Below are 12,962 nucleotides of genomic sequence, written 5' to 3'. Positions count from 1 at the left end.
CCCCAATGCCTGGACTTGTAACTTTGTCCCCACACGGGGAGGGAGGCTCCCACCTGTGCTGGAGGGTCATCGCTGTCTGGTATAACATTGAAGGCTGGCCACCCACATGCGCAGAACCCTACATTCCAAGTCAGCCAGCCTGGCTGGTGGGGCTGAGTCTCCCAGTGAGCAGAGTGTGAGAGGGCTTCTGGGGAAAGTCACTAGAGGCATGACAGGAAACTGGCACCATAGCTGATCTTGGCAGACCCTGCTGTGGGGGTGAGGGGTACCAGCCTCAGTACTCTGCACCTCTTGGTTTGGTGGGGATACATGTCTCCCCAGCTCACCCAGGCAAGGCCAAGGGCAGGTAAGGAAGAAGCCCCCTAGGAAGATGTGTTAGAGTTCTTCAGAGGAATAACCAGTAGGCAATGGCTTATATATATATTTATACACATATACACATATATATATAAACAGGATTTATCATGTTTTATATATGTTGCAAAGCTCATATCATGATTTATCATGAGAAATTGGCTCATAATTATGGAGTCAAGCAGGCAGGCTGGAGACCCACAGAGAACCAGTATTTTGATTTGAAGGCCATCAGGTAGGAAGAACTGATGTAGGCAGGTGAGGTCTGAAGTAGGCTGATGGATAATTCTGTCTTACTCTGCAGAGTCAGTCTTCTATTCAGGGCTTCAACTGCTTCAGTGATGCTCACCCACATTAGGAGGACAATCTGTTTAATTGATTAAAATATTAATTTGAAGAAAAAAAAAAGAAATGTTAATTTGGTCTACTGCTCTACATGTTACTTTCATAGAAAAACACCCTGGCAGAAATAGTATCTGGTCACCCCATGGCCCAGTCAGGTTGACTTAAAATTATCCATCATCAGAGGCCCACAAGATCAGAGGAGCTGCTGAGGGTCAGAACCTTTTCTGGGGCCAAGAGGGCTCACATTTGTTTGATGAACAAATTACTGAGCATGAAGACAAGGCCCCTTGCCTCCAGAGGTTCACACTCACACACACCTAAGTGAGTATGTCAGAGGACCAAGACTGGGCATCTGTAGGGTGTTGGTGGAGGGGGCATCCAGGTGAAGCGATGGGAGGGGACCAGGAGAGCCCCTGGGCAGAGGTTTTCCAGGAACTGCATTACAAGGTCTCAACTCTGGTTCATTTCCTTCCTCTGGGCCCACTTAGAACCAAAGCCCTGTGCAAATGTGATGGGTGAAGGGAACACTCTGGGGACAAGGACATGGCCTTCCAAATCTACGGGAGACAGAAAAAACAGCAGTTAAGGGGCAAGACTACAGCAGTTAAGGCTTCCCCAGTGACTCAGTTGTAAAGAATTCACCTGCCAATGATGGGGACACAGGAGACTCAGGTTCGATCCCTGGGTTGGGAAGATCCCCTGGAGGAAGAAATGGCAACCCACTCCGGCATTCTTGCTTGGAAAATGCCACAGACAGAGGAGCCTGGTGGGCTACAGACCATGGGGTCACAAAGAGTCAGACACAACTGAGCATGCACACACACAAGGGCAAGACCACATTCCCTTGTCCCTGTCAGGGTGGCCTCCAGAGTCGCAGTCACTCACTACGTACCAAGTGCCCAAGGCCCTCATGAGGCCTGGAGTTCCTGCAGGGCCCCCCTAGGGCATGAGCCCCTGGAACCCCATGCTGGTGGGTAGAAGCATGAGTGAGCTATGGGCCTTGCCTGGCAGAGTACTTGGCAGTGCAAGGAGACCCTGGCACCATCACTCTGGGGAAAACATGTCCTGGAAGAGATGGTCGCACAAGCCACACATCTGCCCAGGACCAAAACCTCTCCTTGACTGTGCCCTTCAAGTCAAGGTCAGTCTCACTGTTAGAGCGCCTCCTGTGTGTCAGGTGTCTACCAATAAGATGAGGGGGTCTTGCTGCTCCCACACGTGCCCTGGTCTGGGATTTGGAGAAAGCCAGAAGGTGGTTCCAAAGTAAGGAATCACCTGTCACAGTCTCGGAGGAAGCACAGGGATCCAGATGAGCTTTGCAACAAGCTTTGTGCTACCCTGTGAAGAACACACTGGGTTTCAGCCAGCAGGTCTGTGAACCTTGATTCCAACCACAAAGGCCAGAGGTGGGGAATTGTGGCAGAGCCACATAGGCCCGAGAAGGGGTGTGATGTGGGGAGAACGCTATGAGGTGTTTGGTATCCTGCAGGAAGTGACACCTGGAGAAATCCCTGCAAGTATGAGCAGACGTAAGTAGAGCAGGACAGAAGAAGAGCTTGCAGCTGGTGGTGAGGATGTGAGAGGTCCAAGAAGACCTCTTTCTTGGCCTCAGGAGCAAGTCTTTGTGGTCTAGTACATTAAGAGTCGAGAGTGGGATTTCCCTGGTGGTCCAGTGGTTTAAGAATCCGCCTGCCAAAGCAGGGGACGTGGGTTTAGTCCCTGGTCCGGGAAGATTCCACATACTGTGGGCAACTTAGCCTGTGTGCCACAACTACCGAGGCTGTACTTTAGAGCCCAAGAGTCACAACTACAGAGCCCACACATCTAGAGCCTGTGCTGTGCAATGAGAAGCCACTGCAATAAGAAGCCCTCACTTGCCGCAACTAGAGAAAAACCCACGTAGCAATGAAGGCCCAGCACAATCAAAAATAAAGAAAAATTTTAAAAAGAAGAAAAAATAAAAAAAGAAGAGTTGAGGGCTTTAGAAGTCTCTCCCTGAGTATATTAAGGCCCTATAATCTGTGAGACTCAGGCTAGACCCGGTGCAGGGGGACACGCCTTGCCCCTAAAGAACACAGACAGGATGATAAGACAACCACATGCAACCCTGCAAAGTAGGTGACAAGGTCCTCTGGGATTCTGAGGGAATTAGAGTCTGGGAGAGAGAGCTGCTGACACCTTGATGTCTCCTGGCTTTGGGGGCCTCCTGGGTTGGCCTCCATCATTCATTCAGTAGCACTGAATCCCCCTGAGGACAGGCAACCCCTCTGTCACTCATCCTTCTTTCAGCTCACCTGATCCCTCTGACCTGCCTGGCAGGGTAGGTCCCCCTTCCTGGCTTTACACTTGAGAAGGTAAATACAGAATTTCAAAGTAGAAATTGGATCCCTTCAATTTCCTGTCTGCCTTTTGTCACCTTTTTCTCTGGGAATTTTTTTTTTTAATTAATTAATTTATTTTTTATTTTTTTATTTTTTTATTTTTCAGTGGGTTTTGTCATACATTGATATGAATCAGCTTCTCTGGGAATTTTTAAGAGTCGTGAGAACTTACAGAAAGTTCAGGAGCAGACATGGACCGGTGACCTGAGTTCCAGGCAGATGCCGATGAAACAGGAAAGGAAAGCTACAATTTCTACATCAACTGTTAATTCAACAGATGTTTACCCCTCACCCACTCTGAGCTAGACGCATTCCAGGGACCGCCTGAGTCCTTGTAGGGTCTCGGGATGTTGGGTGAAGACAGATTACACTACAGGAAGGATGTTGGAAGTGACAGAACTAAGTTTTGAATCCTGGACAAGCCCTTCACCTCCCGGAGTATATGGGTTTTCTGTGAGCCAGGCCAATGTTCCTGGCAGGGCTGAGGCCCGCTTCAGTTATGGAGGCAATGCATGCAGAGTCTGACAGGCGGCATCAGAACTACCGTGAGAATCTTCTCCGTTATGCGTGGGACCTCTGATCCGCACCTGCGCCCTGGACACGTGGCCTTTGAAATGTCCTGCACACAAGGCACAGAAGAGTATTTGAGCAGGATCGCCAGGCCCCGCCTCGAAGGGGGCGTGGCTGGCCGGGAGCGCGCTCCTGGGCTAGTCCCGCGAGACCTCACCCGCCGGGCGCGGCGCGCGTTGCCCAGGCGACCGTGCCAGGGCGCGCAGGCGCAGTGCAGGCGTGCCCCGCCCCCGCCGCCGCCGCCGCCGCCGCGTCTTCCCCTTTAAGCCCCAGCCGGTCGCGTCGCCGCTTCATGAATGGAGCCCACGTGACCAAACATCATGTGACGTCTGTGGAGCGGCGGCGGCGGTGGCTGTGGCGGCGGTGGCGGCGGCGGCGGCGGAGAATCCCGAGCCCCGAGCCTGGTCCAGCCCGGCCTTCCCAGCGCGCTCGGCGCGGCCCGCGCAAGCGGCGAGCCCCCACTCTGGGCCCGGAGTACTCGCTCGGCCAGCCCAGCGCGGCCTCGGAGTGCCCGCCCCGCCCCGCCCCGGCCTCGGCCCGCCGGGCCCGCAGTGTGGTGGGTGAGTGCGGCGGCGGCCGGGCTAGGGCCGGACGGAGGGTGGCCGGGGATTCCAGGCCGGGGACGGGTGCTCGCGGGGCTGCGGCTCCTCCCGGCGGCGCGGGCCGGGTAGTTCGGTCTTTGGGTCTGCCTGTGCCTTGCTGGCGGCCCGTGCCTCGATTTCCCCACCGGTCAGGAGCGGTTCCTGGCCCCTGAGCCGGGGGTGCTGGGGTGGGCGCAGGGGCAGGCGGGGCGTGTTCTGGGCTGGTTAGGTAAAGCCGGGGCGTCCTGGAGGGAGGGGCGGCCGGGGTGGCGGGAGGAAAGGGTGGGGTCGAGTAGGGCGCCCAGGGCTCCGCGGAAGAGCTCGGCGGCCCTGGCCTGAGCTGCTGATTCATCAGGTGCTGTGTCAAGGCTTCCCTGGCGCGGGGTCTTTGGCAGGCTGGGGGGAGGAGGCGGCACGTGGGGGGGGCTGGGAAGACCCTGCCCGCGCCGGCTTCGCTCCGTCACACGCGTGCCAGAGCCCAGAGGGAGACTTGCTGAGTCATCAGCATGAGGTCACTAGATGCTCGTCCTAATGCCTGGGGGGATTTGAGCTAGGGGCCTGAGAGGCCGGGAAACGAGCGGTGAGAGGGAAACCTTGGGAAGTGAGAAGGGGCCAGGCCCCAGGCTGGGGCGCCAGCTTAAGTTTAGACTGATACGTGAGTTTACGATAGAAGGGTGAGGAGTAAACGGAGCGGTCACGGTGCGGGTTATCCCAGGGTAGAGGGTGAAGCCCCTGGTCTGTCCATCCCCTGCCAGGCAGGCTTTTCTCAGGCTGCTGGTCCCTGACCCGCCTCTGGGACAGTTCCCCAAACTGGGAAATAGTTCTGAGAAGAGGGGAGGAGCTTAGGGGGGGCCGTCCTAGCGGGCTGGGAAGTAGGCTTTCCCTATGGCTGGTGTGGTTGGCCAGGCCGGGCTGCCTCAGGTGGGAAGACATGAGGCAGTGGGAGAAGGAGGGGTGCCTGTACTTGAGTCCTCCGTGACAGTGGACAGTTCAAGGGGCAAGTCGGTGCAGCTCTACCAGGAAATTGCAAAGGAGAGGAAGCAGAAGGACTTAGACTTCAGGGGAGTGAGGTGTCTGGTGAGCAGGCTTTGGCTTTCTTCACAGCCTTGCCTTGGGGTCTGAGTGGTGGAACTTTGAGGGTGCCTAGCCTTCAGGGCATAACAAGTGGACTGGTGTGGATGGCAGGAGTTGACGAATCCCAGTCACCCCAGAGTGCTTCCACTTGAGGTTGGGGCTCAGTACTGTGCAGGTTAGCGAGGAACGTGGCCCTGCTGGGTGTCAGGCCAGTGGTAGGGAGGGACTTCTGGGGAGTGACAGCCTGAGGGTGGTGTGGCCTGAGCTACTTTTCCTGGGTGTATAAGTGGTTCCTGGTCTCAGGGTTAGGGGGGCACTCCGTCTAGACCAGAGCTGACTGCTCTTGCCCAGGGGTTCATGGCTAGCCAAGGCTGACCTTGTGGTTTATCCTCCTCCTTCTCCATCCCTGGGCTTATAGATGCCAGGTGTTTTAACACTTCAGGTGATCTTTTGGCTGGAATTTTATGCCCCAGGAACATGTAGATTCTTCTTAGCTACTTATGCTCTGGTCGAAATTAAGTTTTAGACTTTTTACAAAGGGCTTCTGGAGAAGGTTGGTCTAAAGGGCAGGGTGGGAGTGCAGTGGACTAGGTGAGGGTGCCAGAGTGACCAAGGCCTTACCTGCCAGGGCAGTTTGGCCACTGGTGTTTGCAATCAAGAGAAGGAGCAGGGGTAGACTGGCCTCCTGTCTGCTGTCCACACCCGGGAAAGAGGATGGAGCTCTCTCTCCCCTTTCTGGCTGGCTCAGCTTGAATGAGTGGCCCTGGGTACCTTGGTGGATTCCTGCCTTTGGGACCACCCATGCCTTCTCCACAAGGTGTGCTCAGCCTTAGCGGAAGCAGAGACGAGAAACAGGGTAAAGGTTCTCGTTGATCTGGCCTCTGAAATCCCCTCCCTCTGGTTTCTTGTGGTGCCCTGAGCCATCAGTCTCATCCCTTGCCCAAAAGCTGTCTCCGTCCCAGCAGTGTGAGTTTGCAGATAGCGGAGACCAGGCCAGGAGGTTGGAAGCCCCTGCTTTGCTAAGACCAGCCCCTCCCCCTCACGAGCTGCGCACAGGCACACCTTTGATTAGGAGGCGATTGGCTACACTTGTGCTGAGTTCAGGGCTTCTGTGGAGGGTGAAATCTGCCGAGGAGGCACTTTTCAGCTCCCAGCCGCCATGCTCGGCACTTTTCTGTGTGATCTCTTCAGGAAGTCACCGTATGCTCAGCATTTGGGGGTGGGGGGAGGATGGCGCGTGAGAAAAGCTGGTGCCAGGGCTTTTCCTTCACGCTGACAGTGGCAGGACCAATTCAGTGACTCTGGACCCGGACTCAGAGCTGGGAGAGCCCTTTTGGCTCCACCTGGAGGACCTGGCTCCTGTGGTAGGCATGGGGCCCTGAAGACCTCGTGACCTCCAGCTCCTCTGCTCTGGAAGAGCAGTGACGCCATAACCTCTCCAGGAGGGCACCACAGTCCTGGTTAGGCCTCCATTTACTTCCCTGCATCTACCCTGGAAGGTCACGGAGGGATCAAGGGGACAGAGGTGGTCCAGTGAGCCAGGAATCCCAGGACTCAAATGAGGAGAAATATGCTTGGGAGGGCTGCAGAAAGTGAGGGCAAGATGCAGAAAAGATGACCAAGTGGGTGGGTGAGGGGGCCCTCTGGGTTTTGTTCCCTGCCCTGTGGGTGGGGACCCCAACCAGGGAGCCAGAGAATAGTCACTGGCCAGAAAGGGTTGAGCAGGCCCCTGGGGGGTCAGTTGTGGGCACTCTTGTGAAATACCCTGGATGGGGTGGGGCAGGGGCACAAAAAGCTGCAACCAAAGCCACAGGATGGTTACTCCATCAGCAGCAGAGGTGGACAAAGAGGGCGGAGGGACGTGGGGCTTGGCTCCCCTGGCAGGAGTGTCTGCTGCCAGGAGGGTGGGGAGCTCCCACCAGTGCTAAAGACAAAATCAGAGCGGCTTGGACAACTCCGCTTGCTACTCTTCAAAGTGAACAGTCTAGGAGAATTGGCAGTCTTCTGCATCCTCCCCTCTGCTCCAGTCCCTAGTGGGGACAGCCCACTGAGCCTTCACCGGAGCAGGGCTTTGTCCCAGGCGGCTTAGGGGAGGTAGAACCCTGGCCCCAACCCTCACCTGCTGTTGGCCAGGCTGGCCTTCACCGCCCCAGCAGCTTACTGCTGCCAGTCCCCTGGGGCTGTGTTGGCTGGCGGCCTCGGGGAGTGCCAGGCCGGTGAGAGCAGAGCGGGAGCGATGTGCTGAGTCAGCATGACTCGCCAGGAACAGCCATGCTCTGGGGCACACTGGGGTTATTTTTAAAGCTCCCGGCTTCCTTCTAGGCTGGCCCCTCCCGCATCCTTCTAATCTCTACCCCTCCACTCCCGGCCCCTTTACTTGCCTCTGCCTCCCTAATAGCCCTTCAGTTCCCCTTCCCCCATCTGACCCTCCTAGCCTCCCACCTAGTTCCCTAGGGGCAGGGTGGACTGGGAGCAACCCAACTCTGAGGCCAGGTATCAAAGGGAAGGGGCAGGCAAGGGGTGAGGCTAGGGGGGGGGGGGCGGGGCTGGGTGTGTTCCCCTGGGTAGACAGAGGGTATCAGGGGGGCTCAAGACTGTGTGGATTGGGGAGGGAAAGGGTGTGGTCTCCAGGGTCCTGACCTTCGCTCCCTGTCTCGCAGAGTGCCTGCTTGCTGTGCCCCCCGGGTTATGACGACCCCCAATAAAGGAAACAAGGCCTTGAAGGTGAGCAGATAGGGTGGGCAGTGTCTCAGGGCTGGGGTGGCACAGGGGTGGATGGCCTCCACTTGGCCCACGACCTCGTGCGCTGTGCCCTCCCCAGGTGAAGCGGGAGCCGGGAGAGAATGGCACCAGCCTGACGGACGAGGAGCTGGTGACCATGTCGGTGCGGGAGCTGAACCAGCACCTGCGGGGCCTGTCGAAGGAGGAGATCATCCAGCTGAAGCAGCGCCGGCGCACGCTCAAGAACCGCGGCTATGCTGCCAGCTGCCGTGTGAAGCGGGTGACCCAGAAGGAGGAGCTGGAAAAGCAGAAGGCGGAGCTGCAGCAGGAGGTGGAGAAGCTGGCCTCTGAGAACGCCAGCATGAAGCTGGAGCTCGATGCCCTCCGCTCCAAGTACGAGGCCCTGCAGAACTTCGCCAGGACCGTGGCCCGAAGCCCTGTGGCGCCAGCTCGGGGTCCCCTTGCTGCTGGCTTGGGGCCCCTTGTCCCCGGCAAGGTGGCTGCCACCAGTGTCATCACAATAGTAAAGTCCAAGACGGACGCCCGGTCGTAGGGACACACTTGGCCAGGCGGGTCTGCAAGGGGCCAGTAGGCGCATGGCAAATTCGGCAGCCCTGTCCCCTTCTTCCTCCCTCCTCTTCCTCTTCTCTCCTTTTCCTCCTCTCCTACCTCCTCCCTTCCCTGCAAAGCACAACCTGCACCCCAGGGGCGCTGGGCTGAGCCCCTTTGATCTCGTCTTTGTCATCGTGTGTTTTGTACGTTGGGATTGGTCAGTTTGGCGGTGACGTGGGGTCGCCCCCGCCCCCTGTGTACCACGGGCAGGTGGGCTTGGAGTCGAGTCAGCCTGTGGGAGTGGACAGAGGAAAATCAAGCGGGTTCTCTGGGGCATGTTCCCTCGAGCACAGAGGGCTGCAGGGCAGGAGAGGCTGTTCTCACTATGGAGTGACCCACAGGCTCTGAAGGCCACCAGGTTAGCAGGAGGCCAGGAGGTTCACTCTCAGTCCAGCCCGCAGGCCTAGACGGGATTGGCTGTCCCCGAGGGCCCTGGACAGGCGGGCCACCAGTCTGGCGCTAGGGGGAATGGGACGTCGTGTGGCTGTGGGCCAGGGGCCTTGGCACTCACGCCTGACGTGTTGCACTGAACAAGACCAAATCACTGGTTGTGAGCGTGAAGGGTGTGTCCAGTGTCCTTCGATGGGTCCCGTGTCACTGTTTACATGACCTGTTTGTGTGGTTACATAGCCCTTTATTTAAAAGAGAGAAGTTCCTTTTACGAAGTTATTAAATTATATGTTTAAAAGCTAGAGAAAAAAAAAGCTGCAGAGTATTTATAAAACTGTCTTTTTAAAAAAAAAAAAAAAGCAAGAACATTTGACCATATACATGGAAAAGGGAAGAAAGTATAATAGAAACTTTGCTAGTTTAAAAAAAAGAAAAAAAAAATCCTTTCTTGTAAACTTACAGACAAGTCTTTGTGGCTGTTGGAGTTTAGTTTTTATATACACAGAGTTATCAGACGTTATTTATAAAACTTAGTTTAAAAAAAAAGACAAAAAAAAAAAGCCAAGCCGCGAGCGACCAGAAGGCGCGTCCTGACGTCCTCTTTGCTATCTCTTTTGCAATTGTACCGAAAGTGACTTACTCCCTTGCCCCTTCCTGCTTCCGTCTCTTGCCGGTGCCGTGGTGTCGTCCGTGCCTGGTGAGGTCTTGTGCAGCGTCACGTGCTGGTGCTTCTGGTGACCTTTGACCTGTGGGTGTCACTTCTTGTGTCTGTTCTCCCGTGTTTGTTTTTTTGGATTTGGTTGTGGTTTTGCTTCTGCTGACTTGTCAGGCCCAGGCTGTCGTGCCGGGCTGCACCTGCTCCAGTGGAGCTTGGGGGTCTGCGCCGCCAGCCCTGTCTCTTCTGCTTTGGCACTCACCTTGAGCCCCGGGCGGGGGGGTCAGTTGCAGGGTTCTGCCATACCCCAGGCTGACCCTTGGCTTCGCATGTGTGTCTCAGGCTTGGGCTGATCCAGCGGCAGTGTAGGTGAAAAGGGGGGCTATCCTGGGCACCCCACCCCACTGCTCCCCGCACTACTTCCTTATCCTCGGCCTCTGACCCTGGGTGGGGGCTCGCAGGGATCAAGGAGTCACTGTGGGTGCCCATCAGGCCAGGGCCAAGCTGCCCCTGGCTGTCTTCCTTCTGGCCTTCAGTCACCGTGTTTGGGCTCCAGCCACCAATCGGAGATTTGTTCCTGTGGGTTTCAGGTGGGCCTCAGCAGGGGAAGTCCAGGGACCCACTGCCCACTCATCCCAGAGCTGTTTCCATGCTGCGGGACGGTGCTTCCCAGGCAGAGCCAGGTGGTTTCGGGGCCCACCTGGAGCAGTCCCTTCTCTTTGCCTGAAGGCCTGGGGGTCCCCACCAGTGCCAGACAAGGGCTATGGTCTCCAGGGCCAAGTCCTGTCCCTCTTCTCCCCCCAAACATGCTGGCAGCTCTTGGCTTTGGGCCTTCTTTCACCGCCCTTTGGGGTCTGTGTCTTCCAGGGATCCACTGCTCGGCTTGTGGAGGTGCTTCCCCAGGGCTGAGCCCACCTTCCCGTCATGGCAACTCAGTGAGGCAGCTAGTCTCAGACTTGGCTTGGGCAGCTGCTTGTAGGCACATGATGGGGGCTGTCTGTGGTGCCTGCCCCACCCCCCAAGAGGCTGCTCCCCTGACTCTGGCCATGTGGGGTTTGGCTACTACTTGGGGTTGCTGGCTGGCTTCTCTGGGGGCCCTGAACCCCTGGAAAAAGCACAGAAGTGGGCTGGTGACAAGAAAAACAATGTGGCCTGGCAGGGTTTAACCTTGTAGACGGTAGAATCTTCATCCCAGAGTTTGATGCAGCATGCCTAAACTCTGGGGAATTTGGGCTGTCTACTTCTGTTGTCTTGTTGGGCTTGATCTTGACCCTAGAAACTCAGAGACATTCCTGGCTATACCCAGGTTGGCTTGCAATGGAGATTTTGACCATTGACTCTGAACACTTAGTGGCTTCCTTTGGCTCCCTGCAGTCTGGCTTTGTCTACCTAAGGTCCAGAAGAGAGTGGTTGATGTTGCTTGTAGCAGCAAGTTGGAATCACATCATAAGAATCCCTAAAGAGAGATCATGCCCTGTCCTGGACAAGGGGAGGGACAGGCTCTCCGTGTCCAAGTACAGTCCCCACTTTTGTTCTGGAGGTGGAGCCTCTATTTCTGTGCACTCCTGTCATGCTGTAGACCTGGAGAGAGGAAGGTTTGTGGGTGGGCATGTGCTGAACAGAATTACAGGTCCTTGGTTTGGTTTACAGACACATCTGGATTTGAGAGGCTATGCTTCCTTTTGAGGTTTTTGGATTTGGAGCAACTCTTCCTTGGATCTGGGGAGCATCTTGCTCCCCTTAAGCCAGCTTCTTGGGGCTTCTCTGCCCCTCCCCCACTTCATTTTGGTTCTTGACAGTAGATCCTGTGTCCACATGTGGCTGTTTGGTGTCTTTTTGATTCTCGTTAATTCATTTTTCCTACTGTGAGTGTGTCGTGTTCTCTTTCTCCTCAACTTTTTGACACAGCGAATTGAGGACTTTGGCTCAGGCCAAGTCTCCCAAACTTGTCCGCTAAGTAAACCATAATGTGCACCTTCCTACACTTTGCCCTTGCCCAGTCTTCCCTTGTCCCAACATGGACACTCAGATTTCAGAGGCGAACCCTTTGGGAACAGGTCAGCTTCTGCCCAGAGTTATGGCTCCAGGGAGCCCTCCGTGGGGCTCTTGGCCACTGCTCCAGGTTACACTCACTGCATTGGAGAAGCCATGGCTGCTGGGTGGTGTGCTGGTTTCTGCCAGGTGCCAGGTCTCCCTGGAGGCTTTTCTATTCTTGGTCCAGGCTTCCAGGTCTGGGCACAACCCTGACCATCAGCAGCAGCCTCAGTGGTCAGTGCCTGGGCCTGCAGCTCTGATCCACTGCAGCCTGCTTTGGGACAGATGGTCAAGTCCCATCATGTCACTGCTGCTTCCCTCTCTGGGGTGGCTGGTTGGCCAAAGCTTCCGTCCACAGCTGGGAAGCCACAGCCTGCAGCACTGTTTCCGCTCTAGGATCTTGTAAGTTACTTTTTTAGGCTGTGGTTTGGTGAAAGGAACCAACACATTAACGATTTTTTCCCCCAGAAGCCACCGAATAATTCTTCCTAGCAGGTTTTTGCCTTCCTGTTAGCTCTCTGGTTTTGAAGCCGATGGGAAGAGGCAAGGGTGTGCCCTGGAGACTGGTAGCTTGTCTTGCTCTGGTCTGTGTCCTGAGCATGTGCTATACTTGTTGGACCAGTCGCACATATTTCCACCCCAACCTGGAGCAGCAGCCTTGGTATGTGGGTGTCCCTCCAGTTTGAGCTGGAGTGTTAGGAGAGCCGTCCCTAGTGACCTGTGAAGGGGAACCCCTCTAACAACCTTGTGTCCCAGCCCCACCCTCTCCACATCCCTTCAAACTGCTAGTCCCTGAAGCCTTTAACCAAACGGGAGTGGGTACAGAAAACCTTCTCCTGGCATCTTAGGGCAGCAGGATAAGGGCTGTCCAGTGTGTCCAGCTCTGCTGCTCTCCTGGCACTGAGAAGGTGGGCCGAGCAGAGTTGATCAGATCCTACCTGCCCTAACTGCCTAAGGCTAAAGACAGGAAGTGGGGGGGCCGGGGGTACGCTGGGATCTGCCGGGGCGGGCGGGGGTTGTTGAAGATCCAGGTGGGGAAGGGCCTCACTGGGGCACCCTGGCTGACCTGGGCGGCTGCGGCCTCGTGCTCTCCCTGCCCTGTGCAGTATTTATTGCTAAATTATTGTCCAGGAGGGGCGGCACTGGGCCAGGCCCCGGGTATTTATTGCTGTACATAGTGTATGTTTGTGATATATAAGGTTTTCTTTATTTTGTATATGATCAATAAACACCTTTTAAAGAGAC

At 56.0% G+C, this 12,962-nt stretch overlaps 1 protein-coding gene across 4 annotated transcripts; it reads left to right on the top strand.

Annotated features, from left to right (window-relative positions):
* Positions 1 to 3,939: 3,939 nt before the first annotated feature.
* On the top strand, positions 3,940 to 12,900 carry MAFG (MAF bZIP transcription factor G). 4 transcript variants are annotated; one of them, XM_065911172.1, is made up of 3 exons: positions 3,940 to 4,206; positions 7,966 to 8,029; positions 8,127 to 12,900. In XM_065911172.1, the coding sequence occupies exons 2-3, from the start codon at positions 7,994 to 7,996 to the stop codon at positions 8,577 to 8,579; spliced, it is 489 nt and encodes a 162-aa protein (XP_065767244.1). In that variant the 5' UTR covers positions 3,940 to 4,206; positions 7,966 to 7,993; the 3' UTR covers positions 8,580 to 12,900. The 4 variants fall into 4 exon arrangements, with proteins under 4 accessions (XP_065767244.1, XP_065767242.1, XP_065767245.1 ...); XM_065911170.1 differs by having other exon boundaries at positions 3,941 to 4,210; XM_065911173.1 differs by lacking the exon at positions 3,940 to 4,206 and adding an exon at positions 4,701 to 5,308.
* Positions 12,901 to 12,962: the final 62 nt, after the last annotated feature.

This window comes from Muntiacus reevesi, chromosome 18 (genome assembly GCF_963930625.1).
Source record: "Muntiacus reevesi chromosome 18, mMunRee1.1, whole genome shotgun sequence".
Lineage (NCBI taxonomy): Eukaryota > Metazoa > Chordata > Mammalia > Artiodactyla > Cervidae > Muntiacus > Muntiacus reevesi.
This window is presented reverse-complemented; position numbering and strand designations above follow the sequence as displayed.